Below are 21,045 nucleotides of genomic sequence, written 5' to 3'. Positions count from 1 at the left end.
CTGTCTGGTAACTCTTCACTGCCACCCAGTGCTTGTCTCACCTCCTCCCTAAACTCAACTTTGCAGTCTTCCTTTTTCAACTTCCACCATTTGATCCTTGGCTCTGCCCTCACTCTCTTCCTCTTCTTGATCTACAAGGTCATCCTACAGACCACCATCCTATGCTGCTTAACTAAACTTTCCCCTGCCACCACTTTGCAGTCTTCAATCTCCTTCAGATCAGCTCTTCTGCATAGGATGTAATCTACCTGTGTGCATCTTTCTCCACTCTTGTATGTAACCCTAAGTTCCTCCCTCTTCTTAAAAAATATGTATTCACCACAGACATGTCCATCCTTTGTGCAAAATCCACTATCACCTGACCTTCTTCATTCCTCTCCTCTACACCATACATACCCATCAACTCCTCATTTCCTCTGTTCCCTTCACCAACATGTCCATTGAAATCCGCTCCAATCACCACTTTCTGTACCTTGGGTACACTGTTCATCACTTCATCCAACTCACTCCAAAAATCTTCTTTCTCCCCCATCACACACCCAACTTGTGGGGCATATGCACTAACAACATTCATCATCACGCCTCCAATTTCCAGCCTCATAACCATTACTCTGCCTGACACTCTTTTCACCTCCAAAACACTCTTGACATACTGTTCCTTCAGAATAACTCCTACCCCATTTCTCCTCCCATCCACACCATGATAGAACAATTTGAATCCACCTCAGATCCACCTGGCCTATCTCCACTTCCATTTAGTCTCTTGCGCACACAATATAATCAACCTTCATTCTCTCAATCATATCTGCTAACTCTCTCCCCTTACCAGTCATACTGCCAACATTCAAAGTTCCTAGCCTCAGTTCCACTCTCTTTACCTTCCTTCTCTCCTCCTGCCTCTGGACACGTCCCCTCCTCTTCTTTTCCTTCTTCTTCTTCAGCCAGCAGTAGCCCAATTTCCCCCAGCACCCTGTTGGGTAACAGTACTGGTGGCAGTCGTTGTTAACCCGGGGCTTGACCAATCCAGTATGGAAATTTGCATTGTTGTCCGCATATTGATTTGGCAAAAGTTTACACCGGATGCCCTTCCTGGCGTAACCCTCCCCATTTTTCCGGGATTGGGACCGGTATGAAGAAGCACACTGGTTTGTGCATCCCCTGTGGCTGGGTTAAATTAATTTAATGATATCCAGATAAAAAATGCATCTATTTCTATCTAAAATATGGACATTTCTGGATATGTTTAAACTCTTAACTGGTAGTGAATGGTATTAAGAATTTTTATCGGAATTCAAACTTGCCTGCATGGGTAGACAGAATCCTGCAGGCCCAGCATCCCTTCTTCATGAAATTTTAGACAGCACAAGCTAATTGTAAAATGGTATTAAAAACATGTTCTATCCATCCATCCATCCATCCATTTTCCAACCCGCTGAATCCGAACACAGGGTCACGGGGTTCTACTCTACTAATTTACAGTATGAAAGTACATTCTGTTATCACTGTTATTTTTGATTATGACACATTGTTACAAAAATGCTATCTTTAATAAACAAAACAGCGGAGTCTCTCATTGTTAAAATAAAAGAAAATCAAGAGATATTAAAAATGTTCCTAATTTCAAAACAGTTAACTAATCCCCAAATACACCCGACTTGTTAAAAGTTGTTCATGTTCCTAGTGCAGCCTCTGGTGATCCCAGTTATCCCGGCATCCCAATATACAGTTAAAGAACCAGGCATTCTTTCTGGCATATAGGTGCCACCTTTTGCACTGGGGAGCTCTCTGCTGCCACCTAGTATTTTAGTTCAACTTAGTTGGCCTCCTGCCCATTCCCATGAGCCTTCCCTCTTTCTCCAGTGCCTACTCTGCAGTTATTTCTGAGTAATCCTGCAAACATAGATAACACACCACTACCCGTGCCGGCTGGCTCACACACATATTTAGATGGGCTCTGCAATTATAGTTTGGGATCCTCTTTTAACTTTTGGATGTAGATTGAAAACTTGAGTACTTGGAAGGAAGTTGCCTTGGATACTGGAAGGACATACAGAGAATGAGCAGACCTGGGTTTCAAAACTACTTTTCTTGAGCTACAATGTAGCAGTACTAACTACTGTATTACAGTGCCACCCCATTGTAAACCAGCACCATGATCCGGCTATTAACAGCAGGAATTTTTTTAATTATAATTTGGACCTAAAAGGTGCCAACACCCAGAGCAGATAAAGGTGCCAGTTCTCATTCAGCTTTACTTCCCCTTCTGCACCTGTGGGAGTTAATTTTGCCCTGCACTCTCTCACCTGGTCTCATACTCTGTGATTGCGTGTAAACTGACAGCTCCAAATGATTGAGGAGAAGGCAATGCTGAAGACAAGTTTAATGGTAATCAATGACCTCTACTTAATAAGAGCCACCGGCGCTCCCAAATTGCAGCATACATTGAGACATCAACTGCTTCCCACAGTTCAGCGTTCCATATCCTCATTCTGCAGTCAGTGCCATTCATCGCCTTGGGGTCTTTTCTGTCTGTTTCCATTGGCTCAGTAGAGAGGATGAGCTGATGGATGGGTGTCAAGGTGATTGTGAAAATGCCTCAGTTTAGGGGTCGGCCAGTACCCCACAACTTGGGAGGCCTCAAGACAGTCCGTGGCTGCTTCCAATACCCAAGGTTTCCTTGTCGGGCTTTTTACTGGGCAGTGGTCATTCACCTTTTCATCAAGATACCAGCAGCACTAAACTCGAGGAATCATTCATTCCAGTGCTAATGCAGGCTGACAGAGCGCCATTCAATGACTTCTGAATGAATCACAATAACCTTCATTCTAATGATTCTGGACACTCCCTCGTTTCCAACATCTTATCTGATTATAATCTGTGAAGTGCTGACTGGATGTATAGAGAGTAAAAAAGTGCTGGCCAGCTGACCACAAGGGGAGATGCTCAACAGTCATGAACTCTTGATCTTTCTGGGGTCAAACTTCTAATGACCGTTCATGAACTACCAGGTTAGAAATGCTGTCCACACCACACCTGCCGACCTCAATGAAATAAAAACAGGAATTCAAAGCTGATCAGAAATAATCCTCTAACCACAGAATGAGAAGCATTGTCCAGTGCTGATGGCTCTGTTTGGAATAAAAGACATGATAGGTAGCTGCTGACTTTTTTCAGGTGAAGCCTCCTATGCAAGAGCTACTAATTATAATCATATGAGATTTGCCAACAGGGTGTGCCCACACATCACCTGCTGACCTTAATAAAACAAGATTTCCAGTGTCCGCTGGGAATCAAATTTCCCTTCTCACTGAAATCTGACCACCAGGTAAGAAGGTTTGACCTGTTCAGACCACCTGAGATCTCTGAAGTCTGACTGGAGAGCATGAAGAGTAAGCTACACCTAACATGACATTCCTAGTGACATGAAAACAACAAGTGGAAGCTATTCAGATATTACTATTTGAGTGCCCTGCTGGCCATACCTAGGCTGCTGATCTGTTTATGGTAAACCCCCCAAAAGAGCAACAACTAGCTACAGGATTATGAGAAATGCTTGTGATATTTGACCTGATGAATTTTATGAAATAAAAAAAGAACTGATCAGACCCCATTCTCAGAGCTATCTGGAATTAAGCTAAAGGGTGAGAATGGCTGTTCAGATTTGCAGGTAGACCATGGCATGAAAGATCTGACCAGCTATGGAGCCTCATGAGCTAAAGTGAGCCCTAGAAATTTGTAGCTTTGCATTTGGTTTGGCTGTCGAGAAAAGTGCTAAGGACAGAGCTGCTGCTGATTGGCTCATAATTGCTTTTAAAGTGATCTGATCCTTCCTCTAAGCAGATACAGTGAGGCTGAAATTGCATTAAGTGGAAGTGATAGGCCCTGCTGACAGCAGACGTGATTTTGTTTTCTCAGAGCGTCTGGTGGGCCTCTCATCTTTTATTTAAAGCAGTAAATTTTTTTTTGTTCCTCCCTGTCTATGCTTTAGTTCATCCTCATGATTTAAATGCTACATTCATCAGCAATGAAGGGTTCTGTTTATCAAACAGCATCCTTTTTGACATGCCATGATGTGTTGTCATATGCGTTTGTGCATTAGCACTAGACTAAGTGGACATTTAGTGTGTGCTGCTCCTGATGCCATTCTGCTGCTGAACCACAGAGACATGGCTTAAGCTCAGCTTTCCCCAGCCATATTTCTTCAAGGGAGTTGGAGTTTAACATCTTACAATTCCATTTTGGACTTTTTCAGAAGTTGTACATTCTTCTGAAGGGTAATGGTTTGAGTGGCACCCGCTTTGAAGAGTTTGCTTATCTTTCACATATAAAGAGTTGTTTTTCACCTCCATATGACATGAGCTGACCAAAAGGGCAACATTGCCAGATCCAGGTCCTTTTTGAAAAAATGATGGAATATCACAAAGCCTATTAATGGAAGAAAAGACAGACAAGGACACGGAATAGATCTTAGTCTCTTTGACATGTGGGTGGGTATAAGAGATGTTAATTAGTCAAGTTTCGCTGACATTATCTCTGCAGCTCATTCAAATCAGAAGCTTAGAGCTGACTTAATGTGGAGAGGAGGAGAAAGCCTTTATTTTAGTAGAATTCATAATTTTTGCACTTTTCTGAAGTCCCCTTGGGTAGTCTGTGTGAGTCCCCAGGTATTTTATGATCCCAGCATGTCAGCCTCCCAGCGGCAGCCTTGGTAATTAAAATGCAAGTTATAATTAAGAACTGAGGGAGCATAGTGAGATGTAGTGCTAAATGTCCTCTTCTGTACTAGCTAGCTGGAACACATGATTGATAAGGATTCCAGTGGTCAGCAGGAATAGAAATAAGGCCAGTGCCAGGGTTCCAGAGAATAGTTGCCATTTTGCTCACTGTTTCCAAGTGTGGATGTTATCAAGATAATTTAGGTCAGCACAAGGCAAAAGGTTTTACCTTGTATTAACTAGCATCTCAAAAAGACAACTCATTGCCAGATACAGTTAATGAGTTTATATTTCAATCAACAACAGCGACAATTAATTTCTTGTATAGTTAAAAATCACACAAGGCATGCTGCAATGGACTTTAACAGGCCCTGTTTCTTGACAGGCCCCCAGGCTTGACTCCCTAAGTAGACAAGAAAAAACTCCCAGAAATACCCTTGCAGGGAAACTAATCTTGGGGAAGGCAATTCAGAGAGAGAGAGAGACCCCTTTCCAAGTAATTTGGCTGTGCAATGGGTGTCAAAAAATGGAGTAAATGCAAAACACAAAACAGAACACAAGTAATCCTCTTCACAGAGCTAGATGGCTAATCTACAGTATCATTGCCACCTCAGGAATACAATACAATAGTATAGTACAAACTTCAAAGCAAAATGCAAGAATAGATTATATCACTCACTAAAAGTAGAACTATCACATATGAGGATACAAATTTGTTCAGAGTCCTGGAGACCTCGGCCAACAAACCGTCTACCCCCTACTGGCCATTCCACAGCTGAGTCAGTGCTGGGCTGGCCAATCTGATGAAGGGACCCTTCTACCCCATGATATTAGTGTTATTATGTTTTAGTACTAATGACTAACAACAGAGAATGCAGGATGCACAGATAATCAACAGCTCTACTCAGGGTATGCTAGACTGAAGTAGTGAGTCTTTAGTCGGGATTTAAAAGCTGAGACTGAAGGGACACCTCTTATAGTACTCTTATTGTAGAATACAGACCATTCCACAGCTTCAGGATCCTGTAAGTAAAAACTCAAACCTCATACTGTTACTTTATTAATCCTTAGAATCATAAGCGGACCAGCATTTTGAAATCTTAATGTGCACTTTGGTTTGTAAGTAATGATGAATTCAGATAACTAAACAGGACCTTGGCCATTTAAGGCTTTATATGTTAAAAGGAGGATTTTGAAATCGGCCCTAAACTTAACCAGAAACCAGTGTAAGGACTTTAAAACTGGGGTTATGTGTTCATAATTCCTGCAGCAGCATTTTGAATTAAATGAAATCTGTATAAAAAACAATTTGAACGTTGAATGCTGCATTGCAGTAGACAATCCTACTAGAAATAAACACATGAATTAATTTCTCAGTATCCTGCATACTGTATTTAGAAAACACCTTAATTTCCCAACATTCCTTTTAAGTTTTTAATACTGGGAACTGCCATCTTCTGTCGTATGCCACTCAACTCCACCTGACTGCCAGGCTGCGCATGAGTGGGGCAAAGCACCTAAGAAAGCCACATGGTCTGAGAAAAAGGATGAGAAGAGAGAAGAGGTCCCAGCCAATGAAATGTATGGTCTGCAGTAGAGGGAGGTTGTCACTGAGTAAGTGTGCACATGTTAATATCATCCTTAGTGTTTTATTAATTAAATAAAATAGGTCTTACTGAATGGTGGGAGAAGCTACCTGGTGTCTCCATCCATACTGCACTGCCACCTCTTCTTGTTTTACTACATTCTGGTTTACTTTCAGAGTCAAGGGTTTCCTTGAAATTGCCATTGGCTTCCTGCTGGCTTTTGATGACATTGCATCCCGATTCCAAAATGTTTTTAATAGGCCAGGTCCCAATATAACCCCATGACATAGTTGTGACTCTGGTCTGTGTGTTGCCATTTATATGCTATCTCTTTTTTAATGAGTGGACCATTATCTGTCTGTATAATTTTGGAGGGAGGACATACCTTCAAGGCAAAAGCAACTTCCTGGAGTTTAATTCGTTGAAAAGATCACATGAGAAAGTGACAAGGAATTGAAAACAGGAGGAAGGATAAACAAGGGTGAAAAAATAAGCAGTGCTTTCTTGTCCTGTAATAAACATACTTTATGGCAGCTAAAGCTATCACCAGATAAGGAATGTTCCCTGCCAAGGAACTGCTTTCTTTTGTAGGTGTCTGGCCATTTCCTCAACCAGTGAGAAGACAGTGATGAAAGGTCTTGAAGCAGAGTCTTTGCCACTTTATTTTCTGAGAACTGTGATGAATGACCGCCTCATTTTCTTATATTCTCCTACAGTTTCATAAACAGGACAGTTCACCATTTACAACCCAAGTACACAGTGTGTGCTGATCGGTTCTTTGAGTCAGGACTATGTTGCCAGAAGGGAATTGGATGGGTTTGTGTGTTTTAAACCTGTATGTTGCTAATGAAATGTTCAATATTTATGTCATGTAATATTAAAATGAGAGTGCACCAGTATGGCAGAACTAGGAGGTTGCATAGTGTGTTTTTCGTTCATTGTTTGTCATTTGTTGTTTTACATTTCCAATTCTTTTGCCATTTTCCATTTTGCCCATTTAAGATTGAGGGATTGAATATGATGTTAAATTTTGTCCTGCCTTCTTGACAACCCCCAAGCGCAGTGTAGCGTAGCCAGTTTGCCTGGTCTAGGAGCCGACTGTTATGCCACTGGGCATCTAAGCATCTGCCTTTGTGGGTTCCACCTTTACCTGACTTGTGGTTCATCTCCATGTAGTGGCCTCCCTTTTATGATAGGACACCCATATTTTAGGTCCAGTCAAGCTCTTTGGACAGGGTTCACCAGCATGTGTACATGTGAAGGTGTGTATATATGTGTGTATGTGCACAGGGATCAATCTTAAGGCAAACTTTAAGTCCAGTTTCCACACCACAATATGTGAAATATGTGAGGATATCTTTACTTTTTTACCAAAAAGTGTCAGTACTTAGATTTATTTATCTGTTAATTTAGGAAAGAGAGGGCCAATGTAACACTTCTCCCTACACTGCAAATCAAATCAGAATTTATATGTGTGCGCCTGTATGACATGAGAGACAGGTTACTGTGCGCGCGCAAGTGAATTCACAAAGAAGGCCGCTTCGCTCACAGCCTGCACATTACTCAATGCCTCTTTCTCACTCTGTCTGGACCCTAATGGATCTCAGTTGCGCTCATTGATTTTTAATGCAGTTCTGAGTGCTCCATGTGGCACAAGAGAGTGTGAAAGGCTTCTCTTTGATAGCCTGCAGCATCCTTTACTCTCCCCCACTAATGTGCTTTACACTCTGGTCCTTTCCAGAAGAGAGGAAGTGGATTGACAGACTGAGACCGGCATGACTTTTAGGAAGTCCAGCACTGCGCTTGGCCACATCAGCTTGTGCATCCAGTGATCAGGAGTGACTGACACTTCTGATAGCTGGAGGTAGTGAACTGATCGATATGTGAGGCCTGACATTCCCCACGTAAGTTAAAAGAAAAGGGAGAAAATAGCAGTTGTGTAAAAGCAACCAAGCTATTCTGTGAAGTAATATTCTGTATGCATCCCATTGTGGTGTTTAAACAGCAGCCGTGATCTTCATCACCTCAGGTCGGTAGTGAAAGTAGCAGGCCGATGAGAAAAGAGAGCTTAATGAAAGCTGTTAAAGGCCTTCGAGTGGGTCTGCCATACACTCTGGGTGGGTGACAAAATACATACAGTATGTTACATGAGGTGCTGTCTGCTGCTTTGTACCATGCTACAAAAAATCAGCTGCATTCTCCATTATTTTCTGGAAAAAGACCAGGTTGAACATATTTCTGAAAGTTTGAGAACATTTTGTAATCTTAATTAAAAGCAGTGCATTATTTCAGCTTTTTGCTTTATCACTAATTTCATATCATCATTACAGGGTACTATGGCTAAGGAGCTTGTCACTAACTTGGCACTTGCAATTGTGGGTGTAAAAAGAAGAGATGAATAGTAACTTGCTCTCTTTCCCTCAACCATCTTGCCTTCCCCATCTTGATAGCCCTCAGCAAATAGCTTAATTAAAAAAAAACACCAAAAGAAACATGTGAACTGAGCTCATGGAAAGTATTGATGTTGCGATGCAATGTTTAGCCATGGTATTACTTTTCTCATCTGACCCCCATCAGCTCTGAGACATGTGCAGTTGTCCCTTTATTGCCCGATCCCCTCTATCCTGAGGCCGTTGTTATTGTTGCATTCCTTTCTCAGATGACAAGATTAGGCTTTCTAAAGAAAGGGCTGACAAGACCCAGCATTACTAAGAGATAAGTGCAGATCTGACTAAACCCAATGGAGTAGATTCATAGATGTACTGTAAAGGTTCATACTTTATAGAGAAACAACAGCAGCTAACAGGATCAGGCTTTACAGAGTTAAGGAGGGCCTGTAGATGGATGAATGGATACATGGGCAAGTGTAAATGTGTCATAACTGACGGCATTAGGCCTTATAGAGATTAAAAATATAAATCCTCTCAAACCTGGCAGAATCAGGTTTTATAAAGATGTTCATCCATCCATTTTCGGACTAGCTGAGCAAGACAGGAACCATGGGCTTAGTGCTAGTCAATCACAGGACACATTCACACACAAATACTCATCTCTTTGGGAGACAATTTCTGTCATGCAAGGGGAGAAAGGGCAAACTCCACAGAGTCAACATTGAGATTCAAACCAAAAAGCTGTGAGGTAGAAGCCACCATGCTGCCCTTTTTGAAAATCTGCATGCAGAAATCTAACAGTAGACAAGATCAGTTCTTGAAGTGCGGAATATAAAAGTGAATGGAATTAGTTTTATAGAGACTCAATTGCAGACAATTCCCAGGGATGACAGGTTGAGAATTTGAAGAAAAATAGCTGCAGACACCCAAGAGATGGCAAAATCTTACCTTATAGAGACAGAATAGCATTAGTCTCAAAGCTGACAAGATCAGGGTTTATAGAGATATGAATGTTAACATCTCCGAGCTGAGAAGATCAAACCTAATAAAGCAGATTCAAAGAGCAAAAAGGATCAGGATTGTGTAAGGAAACAAGTGCAGACATTTCAGAGCTGAGAGGAACGGGCTTTACGAAAATAGAACTGGAAGCATCTCAGAGCTGACGGGATACAATTTTATTGAGACAGAAGCACATTTGTCTCACAGGTGACAGATTCAGACTTTATGGAGATACAAATGTAAAAATCTGGGAGCTGACAGAATCAAACCTTAAAGAGTAGATCATTAGATCTAAAGGATTGGGCTCCATGGAGATATAAGGGTCGATATGTTAGTTATGATAGGACCATATTGTTAAGCTGTGATTACAGACATCTTCGGGATAACAAGAGCTGGCTTTGTGGTGATAAAACTAGTAGACTCAAAGCTGACAGAGTCGAGACTTATGCTATAACTGTAGGTCTGTTAGAGCAGAGCAGATTGAACCTCGTAGGTTAGACTGTTAAGTTAGAAAGGATCAGACTTCCTGCAGTTCTCTCAGAGCTCACAGGGTCAGACTTTATTGAGGGACCACTGCAGTCACCTTAGAAATCAGAGGATAAGGCTTTATAGAATTAATTCAATTTTGAGGTTTTTGGGAACTGCATCCTGTTCCTGTAATATTAGGCAAAAGGCAGAAACCAGTGTTTCTCTAGCATCTATTCTGTACACCATGCACTTGACACAAGAAATGTTTCTTTTTTTATGTTTTGAAGAATCCGGCCACACTGAATTGGACTGAGTATGCTAAAATGTTCTATTATATTCTACTCTTGTTTACCAAGGCATTTGGAGAGTGGAAATTTGGTCAGACATGATAGTAAAGATTCACTGTACCCTGTACTCATGACATTACTACTACTACTGCTGCTACACAGAGTATATTAATGCACACACCCATACTGACTTATCACTCGTGAACCTATCATGCACATGTTTGGGATGTGTGAGAAAACGGTTAATACTGAGAGGGAAAACCAAACAGACACAGGGAAGACATGCAAATCCCATACAGACAGTGACAAGTCTGGAATTTGAAAATGGCGCATGGGAGCTGTGCATCATCATTGCTAACCAGTGCACCACCATACTACCCTGATGTCTATAAGTGATCCTTTAATTCTGTTACAATACTCAATACTGTACAGATTTATACCCCCTGCTTTTAGATTTCTGCATGTGTACCTTTGTATCTCTTAATGCAATCAATCCTGAGATACCTACAACAGTCTCTGTGTAACATACGGATCTTCAGTTATAATAATCTGACAAATATTTCTTCATCTCTGAGATGTCTGCATCCAAGTCATTTATTAAACATTTGCATTTGTATCTGTTTGCTTTGAGTCATTTGTACTTCTATCTTTTTAATATCTGATCTTTTTATTTTAATAGTCTGCTCTGTAAGATTTCATCATTGTTGTTGAATGACCTGAGTGCTTATATTCAGTGGACACTTTATTAGGAACACCAGCTTGATAATACAAATAGCTTGCTACTTCAAACAGCCTGTCAACTCAATAAATTTAACATGCAGATGTGGCCAGGAGGTTTAGTTGTTTCCTGACCAAACATTTGAACAGCACACCGTGATCTAAGTATCTTTGTGATATGATTTTGGTATTAGCCATGATGATTCCAGGGTCTCTGAAACAGCTGCCCTCTTGGGTTTTCACACACTAATGCATGTAAAGTTTAGAGGGAATGGTGCAGTTATCGAAAAACATTCACTGAGCAGCAATGGCTAACAAACAGACAACATATACAGTAACTCAGCAGCCGTTTACAGCAGTTTTGTGCAGAAGGGCATCTTGTAACACACAAATGAAACCTTGAGGTGGATGAGCTGTAGAAGCAGAACAACATGCCAAGATTTCACAACTATCAACTAAAATAAGGAGATGAAGGTAGAGTGAGTACAATTACTCAGACTAGACAAGATTAGAAAAAAATTAGAAAAATGTCACATGGGCTGACTAATCTTGATTTCTGCAGTGACATATAGATGACAGGGCCAGAATCCAGTCATAGCCAGTGTGATTGTCTATGCTGTGGTGTGCTGGGCTGGTAACGTCACTTCAAGAGAGGCCCATCGAATCGACAAGCTAATTAAGAAGGCCAGCTCAATTATGGGACACACTCTCAACCCTCTGGAGATATTAGCAGAGGAGAAAATCAAGACAAAATGGATGGCCATTATGAACAATACTGTGCATCTTTTGCCAACAAATTATTCAGAAGTGTGCAAAGAACTGGGGCTCCTTCATACCTACTTCAAAATTACTTTATGGTGCCTCACTGTGACTGTGCTATTATCTTTAGCCAAGTCAGAAGTTTTCTTCTTTTTATAACTCCTATGTGTTTCTCTCCCTCTCGGGTCTGGCATACATTGTGCCCACAGTATGAGGTGATGATGGTATTGACACACATTAATCCTCATAATACCAACTGAGCATCAGTTGAATTCCACAGTGTACCTAACCAAAAGCGATGCTTTCAGCAGGATGTTGCTCAATGGTACAATGTATACATCATACCAAGCTTGCTACCTAAACAGGACAGTAACTTCTCTTTACTTCAATGGCTTATATGTATTTTCCCTGATCCCCAATTCCTGGTACTGAGCAGATGTACCTAACAAAGGGGGCAGTTAGTGAATACTTCTATAAAGACTGAGCCTGGCTCTCTGGAAACATCTGTAGTTGTATTTTTGTGTAGCCTGATCCAGCCAGCTCTGTGATGTCAGCGATCATATCTTGTAAATATGGCCCTGTCATCTCTGAAAATCACTGCATTTATATCTTTATAAAGCCAGATCCGTTAACCCTAATAATCAACTCAATAAGGTTAGATCCTGTCAGCTCTGAGACTTCTGTATTTATATCTCTTTGAAGACTAAACCTGTCAGCTTTGAGACAAGTGCAGCTTTATCTCTATAAAACTCGATCATGTCAACTCTGAAATGCTTCCAGTTCTATTTCTATAAAGGCTATTCCTCTCCTCTGAGATGTCGGCACTTTTCCCTATGAGGCTTGATCCTTTCTGCTTTAAGAAACTATTTTATAAGGTTTAATCATGTCACCTCTGAGATCATTACACTCTAATCTCTATAAACCCTCATTCTGTTCAATTTGAGATGTGTGCAGTCACAGCTCTGAACAGGCCAAACCTGACACATGCAGTTATATCTCTGTTTTCTGATCCTGCCAGCTCTCAAGTCCACTTTATAAAGCCCAACTCTTTCAGATCTGAAGGAACAACAATTGCATCTCGGAAAGTTAGACTTATACAGTGTCAAGTCCATAAAGTGGAATGCTATTATTTTGGAGACATCCAACGTTGAGTCATTGTAAATACTTCCAGCGTCATGAAGTTTACTGCTGTATCTCTGGGGTATAGTGCTATCGTCCTTGAGAGAGTCATGCTGTTATGAAGCCAAAGCCTTTTAGTTTTGAGAATGAGCTCTGTAAAGCAGTTCCTGCCAGCTTGTAAGTGTCTGTAATTATATTCTGTACCTACCACACTCCATTCCATACGTTCTGTGAGACTTGAAGGCATGACTCTCTAAATTCTGATCCTGTCAGCTCTACAGACATGTAAAGCTGTGTGCTTATAATGCCAGATCATGCCAGCCTTAAGACATCTGTAGCCTTATCTCTAATAAAGGATTATCCTTTCAGCACTGAGCCATCTAGGTCTTCTACTTGTTATACATGATCTGGTCAACTTTTTGGCATCTGCAGTGATCTTGTAGTCAAGTCTGATCATGTCATGTTTAAAGCACTCAACACCATATACTGTACTCTATATGTAACATGTGTTCCTGTCAGTGTGCAGCATTGAAGCTGTATCATTCTAAACGTTGATCATATCAGCTAAAACATACCCAATGCCATGCTTCTATAAAGACTGATCCTGCCTGCTGTGAAAAGTATGAATCTGAAATCATGTCTTTATATAGCCTGATACTGTCAGGTATGAGACATCTAAAACCAAGTGTCTATGAAAGCAAATTCTTTCACGTTTAAGGCATGTGAAGCCTTACCTCTGTAAACTATGATTCTGCCAGTTCTAATATGCCTGAATCCTAATCTCTACAAAATGTGATCTCTATAAAGCCTTAACCTCTTGGTTCTAAAGTATGTAAACACATTAATCTGGAGTCATTCCAGTTCTGAAGAGTCTAAAGTCATATCTATTTATAGCCTGGCCCTATCAACTCTGGGACACCCAAATGCTCATAAAGTCTGATCCTATTAGTTCTGAGGCAGCTGCTTAATTCTTTCTGTCCATCTATGCATCCATTTTCTGTCCTATTTATCCGGTTCAGGGTAACAGGGAGCCCAGTTCTTTACCCAACAGCACAAGATTCTATGCAGGAACCTGATCCCTGACATGGTTACTAGTCCACAGGAGAACACATTCAGGCAGCCCGACATTCACTGTACTGTAGACTCACCATTTACCTTATGGATGTCTGCTCTGTGGAGGGAGGGACCCCAGAGAACCCTGGGACTCAACCCCAGGATTGTGGAACTATGAGGCTGAAAGCATAGAAACAATAGTGTCTCTATAAAACAAATATAAATCACACTGAGAATGCCAGAGTAGCAGTCTTGCATAGACAGATGCCATTAGCAGTTAGAAGTTTTAAGTTGTATCTCTATAACATCAGAGCCTGTCACCTGTGTGAAGTTGTCATTGACAGCCATATAAAGCCTGATCCTCTGGGCTCTATGAAGCAAGATTCTGTCAACTCTGAGAAGTCTGTCACCATATTTCAGGATTTTCTGATCTAATCAGTAATTCAATATCTAATATTAAATACAGACATCTCTTTCAGTTCCACCCCAAGGAGGCTCTAAGAGTAAATTTACACATCTGGGTCCTGTCAGTTTGGAGAAATGTAAAGCTGTTATCTCTGTAAAGCTTGATCCCATCAGCGACGAGTAGCCTGTAATGATGTCTCTGCAGCGCCTGATCCTGTTAGTTTGGAGACTTCTGAGGTTGCAGAAGTATAAGGTACACTGGTCGCTTCCCTCATTGTGAAATTCACACTCATCTCTGCAGGTCTGCTCGTGTCTCTGCTCAGAACATCACATCAACACACCCAATCCTCTCAAACTTGAGAATGTATTTTAAAGAACATCCAGGGATTTTTGTTTTCTGTTCCCTAAGTAAGGTTTGCCAAATAAAATGCATAAGTAAAAGGTTTCCGACACAAAAAGAGAGGACAAACAGCAGGTGACCTTTTTGTGGGACAGTCTGTCTCTTTGAGCCTGAAGGGGTCAGGGGCACTGAGGCAGAAAAGTGCAGTCATATAAGTGCCTAATGCCATCTGGCCGAGGCCTTGTGGGCATGTGAGTTAAACATTTCAGCTAGAAACTACTGCATCAGCAAAAGTAGTCTTTTCTGTCCACCAGCTGTTTAGCATATGGTATCGCATAGGGCATGTTTACTCTTGAGATGACCGGCCTTTGGTCATATAAGAGTCCAGCAGCAGGTCGGTGTTTTTAGATTCTTTTCAAATTGTGGGGAGATTTCCAAAAGCTTGGCGGGTCAGTTCTAGTCCGCACATCTAGTCCTATGAACATGTTTCTAGGAACTCGACAGGTCAGTTGTCTTCAGTTACCTGTTTGCAGATCTCGGAGAGCTCATCAAGTCACATCCGCTTAGCACTTCTAGTTCTACGGTCAGCTCTCTAAGATGGGGACAGATCTCAGTACCTCTTATTCTTGGGTCATATCACAGAGATCTCTGTATGTCAGTTGTGCCGGTCGGCTGGGGGCTTATGCCTAGCTGGGACGCCTGGAAGGACCGGGAGAGGGATTATACCTCCCCTGGACCACGAGAGGGCAGCCACCCTGGTCTGTATGGGGGCCACAGGAATCGAGCATGGAAGCTCAAACCTACCGGGGCCTGTGGCCACCACAAGGGGGTGCCCGGAGGATTGAGGAGCCCTGGATGTCAGCACTTCCGCCACACCCGGAAGTGCTGCCGGAAGGAATACCAGGGACACCCGGAGTGCTTCCGGGTGCTCATGTGGCACTTCCACCACACCAGGAAGTGCCGCAGGAAGATCGTCAGAGCACATCCGGGTGGAAATAAAAGAGGCCGCCTTCCTCCAGTCATTAGCCGGTGTTGGGAGGAAGAAGTCAAAGCTCTGGAGAGTGGAGCAGAAGCGGTGAAGGAAGGACCATTGAGAGGCCCGGACTTTAGAAAGGAGTTTGGTTCCAGGGGACACTGTGTTATGTGCGGATTGTAAATTCTGTAAATAAACTGGGTGTAGTTTGGAACTGCCAGTGTCTGTCTGTTGGTGTCCGGGCTGGTTTTCCACACAGTTTATACACCTTTATACTTAAAGGTAAATTTCTAAGGCCTCAGAAAGTCAGATTTGTTAGTAGTTCAAGTCCTGTAGTGAGAATGTCCAGCAGGGTGAATTCTAATCAATGACTTTCTCACAGGCAAGTTCATTTGTGGACAGCAGAATGAATTTTATTATTGAATGACTCTATTCTCTGTTTTGTCAGGTGGTGGCACATGTGAAGTGATAGCTGCTCACCGTTGCTGCAACAGAAATAGGATTGAGGAACGGTCACAGACAGTCAAGTGTTCCTGCCTCCCAGGAAAAGTGGCAGGGACCACTAGAAATAAACCTTCCTGTGTTGACGGTGAGTTCCACTTAAACAGGCCTTTGGTTCAACTAGTAAGATGAATCATGTTCTGGACGTAACTATTCTTCTTACTTCCTCTGTCTTTGTCTACCTGAAAAAGAAACCTGCTGATTTAATTCAATACAATTCTGACTGAAGTGTTTTCTGTCATTGTCCCCACAACTCACACAATAGTTTTTCTTCTGATAGTTCTGCCATTCTGCTGTTAACCCCCTTTTGCTGCTCCTAGAATTACCACCAGCTTAGTGAGAACCAGTGCCTTTGAGCAGCCATGCAGGTGCTAGGATTTGCTGTCTGTTGTAATATTTACAAGCATAAACTGCACTGCTATCCATCCATCTTTATATCTGCTGTATCCATTAAAGAGTGAAGGGGAAAACAGACCCTAGTGTGGAAGGAACCCCATTTAGGACAGAATATTAACACTGCAGTACACTTCATACTGTGGATGAAACCACAATTCACTACATACAGTGCCTATAAAAAGTATTCACCCCCTTGGAAGTTTTCACATATTTTGTTATACAGCCTTGGATCACAAAAGATTTAATTTGGCTTTTATGACTGTGATCAACGGAAAAGAACTCTTTAATATCAAAGTGAAAACGAATCTCTTCACAATGGTCTAAACCAGGGGTTCCTGGGGACCCCCTGTGGCTGCAGGTTTTTGTTCCAGCCAGCTTCTGTTTTTAATTGGACTCCTGGGCTAATTAAGTGATGTGTTATTTCCCAGATTCCGTGTTTTGGGAAAAATATAGAAATTAGAAAACTAAGTTTGGTAAAGAAAAAAAAATACTAAGCAGTTAAATGGGAATTTTTTCTTTTTAACAATATTTTCTTCTTGTTTTTCATTTTACTCTTCCAGGTATTCTAATTGTTTAATTAATGCGTCGTTTACTAATTAGTGGGTCTGACACTAAAGTATTTGCAGCCTGCACTGCTTGTTTTTAATTATCATTATTAAGATACTAGCTGTGTAAGCCTGTACTGTAAAAAGCCCGGGGTCCTAGAAACTGTTGAAATCGTCAGAAAAAAAAACTGAAATGTACAGATGTCAGGTAATTGAAAGGAACTACTCTGGGCATCTCTCTCCTAGGAGGATTCATGTTGCCGATGTGCTTGCATCGCTTGTGCGTTAGCGGTGGGAGGAAAAGTTAAAGGGATAACGTTTTGCCGATGTTAGCAGATAAGCGACTTTGTGTTTCTTCTGAGGTTTCGTTTTGCTGACGTGTTGGCCCCGCTTGTGTTATTACTGGCTAAGCGAGTTTTCTGTTTCCTCGGAGGTGGAGCCCTTACCCCGACTCCAGCTCTCACTTCTGGGCCGGACAGACACACACACTTCCACATGTAGATGTTTAAATATAAGACAATGAAGGGAGCAAACTGCACAGAGAAAGGGCAAAATATAACGATATAAACAAAAGAGAGTTAAGCATTTAAATCTACAGCAAAACAGAAATATTTCTAAATGTCTTACTAATGTAAAAATCATACTACAGTGCTTTTCTGAATGTAGAATAACAAAAGAGAAAAAAATACCAGCTAATTAAATGAGATCAGTGTTACCAGTTGTTGTCACTGATTATTAATTTGGTTAAAACGAAAACCTGAAGCCACAGTTGGCCCCCAGGACCAACTTTGAGAACTCCTGGTTTAAACTAATTACAAATATAAAACACAAAATAATTGATTATATAAGTATTCACCGTTTTAATATGACACACCTAAATCATCAGTGGTGCAGCCAATTAATTTTAGACATCAAATAATTAAATGGAGATCACGTGTCTAGAGTCAAAGAGTTTCCATTGATTGTTGTATAAATGCACCTGTATGTTAAGGTCCAACTTGTGGTGAGTCAGTATAATGGCCTCAACTACACAATGAGGACAAAAGAACACTCCAGGCAATTCCATGAAAAGGCGACTGAAAAGCACAAGTCGGGATGAAAAAAAGAAAATATCCAAGTCACTGAGTACCCCTTGGACTCCAGTAAAATCCTCCATATGGCACAGCTGTATCTGCCCAGAGCAGACCATCCACAAAAACTGAGAAGAGGACTATTGAGGGAAGCCAACAAGAGACTTATGATAACTCTAAAGGTGTTACAAGCTACAGAGGATGAGACTGGCGAGGCTGTGCAGACAACAACTGTTGATGGGAGCTTCACCAGTTGTATCTTTATAGGGAGAGAGGCAAAGAGAAAGCCACTGTTAAAAATTGGTACATGACCTCTCGTCTGGAGTTGCCCAGAAGACATGTGGAAGACTCTCAGGTTTGCTGGAAGAAGGTTCTATGGTCTGATGAGGCCGAAATTGAGCTTTTTGGCCATCAGACTAAACACTTTTACCAAAAATACACATGCAGCATACCCTGTAGGTATACTTTTGAGGGTCAAGGGAAAAAGGAATGCAGCAAAATACTAGGAAATCTTAGAGAAAAACCTGATACAGTCCACAAAATACCTAAACCTTGGAAGACAATTTGTTTTCCAGCAAGAAAATGATACCAAGCATGAAGCCAAAGCTACATAGGAATGGCTTAAAACAATAATGTCAATGTCTTGGAGTGGCGGAGTCAGAGTCCAGATCTCAATTCAACTGAGAATTTGTGGCAGGGTTTGACAAAGGCTGTTCACTCACAATCCCCATTAGTCAGTTTTGCAAGGAATGGGGAATAATTTCAGTGTCCAGACATATAGAGATGACAGAGATCACTGCACTCAGATTCAAGGCTGCCAAAGGTGCATCTACTAAATACTAATTTGAAGAAGGTGTGAATACTTACTCTATCAATTATTTTGTGTTTTATATTTGTAACTGATGGTGCTACCCATCTAAGAAGAGTTGTAAATAATAATTAACTTATTTATTTATTTGATTTAAATAAATAATCAACTTAGACCTCAGCATTAACATTTACAGTGCACCATGCACAGCATCAGTCTCTGTTATATGCCATTTGGTATGGGATTCATAAAAGCAGTGTTAACATTTGTGATGTACCATTTATTAGAATGACAAATACAACGTATCGTTTTATTACTAAAAATGTTTATGATGCCTCATCTTTTGGAATGACAGAGACATAGCAACCGGATAAACACACGGACACATCTTTTTTTAAGGTGGATTCATTTAGACCACTTTGCTGAGATCTATTTTCACTTAGACTTTACAGTCTTTTCTTGTTGATCAGTGTCAAAAAAAATTAAATCCACTGTGAGTGAATGGTGTAGAAAAATAAAATGTGACAACTTCCAATGGATGAATACTTTTTATAGGCTCAGCATAATCTCTGTACAAATTAAAAGGAGGCTCCAGCTCCCTGTCACCCCACACATAGCACATAGACTGAGTTTTGTAGAGGGTCTGAGGGGGGATCGTAATCGCCAAGGGTTTTCTGTAATCTAGGACAGGATTTATGCTGCCCTGGTGTTTGAGTGCCCAAGGATGTGTTTTTTAGGTTAACCCAGGGCTGTATGAGTGAGTTTGGTTGGTAGGTGTTAGAATGGTGGACTATATATACGTAGTAAGGAGGAACAATGGCTAACAGTCTTATCTCATAGCTCCTTTGCTTTCCAGCCCTCTTTAAATTTTTTTAAAGCATGAGTGTGGCACGTGTAAGTGTATCCCTGTGATGGATTGTTTATACAGAAGTAAGTAGTAAATACTTCATTGCTACTACAATCTCAGTTGCATGGAATTTGATTTGGTTAGGTTCATAGAAATATAAGAACAACTGTGTTTGCTTATAGAATAGAAAAGCTGTTCCATTATCTCATTCAGTTGCTTTTTAAAGGTTGTCAAGGTTTCTACTTCAACTCCATCACTTGGTGGCTTGTTCCATATTTGTGTATTGAAGTACTTGTGTCTTCACTCTTAAATGGACTTCCTCTTAATCTATATCCGGTGATTCACTGTTAAATCAAAAGAAATGGACCAACTTTATTGCTAAACTGTAATACAGATATACAGTATGAGACCTAGCATTCGTCATTCCCCAACAGCCCACAAACAATCATTTTAACAAAAACACATGCTGACGTATTCATCAAATTAGTGTAGTCATGCTGATATACTCTTATACTGGAGGAGTGTGCCTCTTACCTTCAAGCATTTGTTTTCGATTTCCAAACCTGTCCATCGATTTTTAACCAGACTAATTCAATTAAGGATCATGAGGTGGCTGGAACTTATAGTATCTAGGTAGCATCAGGCCCAAAGCAGCAACCAGTTCTGGGTGGGGTGCACACAATAGTCTGTGGTGCTCCACAAGTTCAGAAAATACAGTGCCCTCCATAATATTTGGGACAAAGACACATTTGTACTTGATTTACCCCCCCCCCCCCCAAGCGCTCTGCAGTTTAAAATTATAAATCAAACAGTCAAGGATATTTTCATAAATTTCAGTCACACCATGTAGAAATGGCGGCATGGTGGCGCAGTGGTAGCGCTGCTGTCTCACAGTAAGGAGACCTGGGTTCGCTTCCCAGGTCCTCCCTGAGTGGAGTTTGCATGTTCTCCCCATGTCTGCGTGGGTTTCCTCCAGGTGCTCCGGTTTCCTCCCACAGTCCAAAGACATGCAGATTAGATGCATTGGCGATCCTAAATTGTCCCTAGTGTGTGCTTGGTGTGTGTGT

The 21,045-nt window shown here is 41.2% G+C and overlaps 1 protein-coding gene across 2 annotated transcripts in view; it reads left to right on the top strand.

Moving 5' to 3' along the window:
* LOC127529594 (chemokine-like protein TAFA-1) overlaps window positions 1–21,045 on the top strand; it is a 110,290-nt gene that overhangs the window by 66,718 nt on the left and 22,527 nt on the right. For both annotated transcript variants that reach the window (XM_051933598.1, XM_051933599.1), the window contains exon 3: window positions 16,260–16,400. In XM_051933598.1, the coding sequence (XP_051789558.1) occupies window positions 16,260–16,400 (141 nt within the window). The remainder of the gene's footprint in view (window positions 1–16,259; window positions 16,401–21,045) is intronic.

This window comes from Erpetoichthys calabaricus, chromosome 11, assembly GCF_900747795.2.
Source record: "Erpetoichthys calabaricus chromosome 11, fErpCal1.3, whole genome shotgun sequence".
NCBI lineage: Eukaryota > Metazoa > Chordata > Cladistia > Polypteriformes > Polypteridae > Erpetoichthys > Erpetoichthys calabaricus.
The sequence above is the reverse complement of the archived record's forward strand: the minus strand, read 5'-3'. Positions and strand labels throughout refer to the sequence as shown.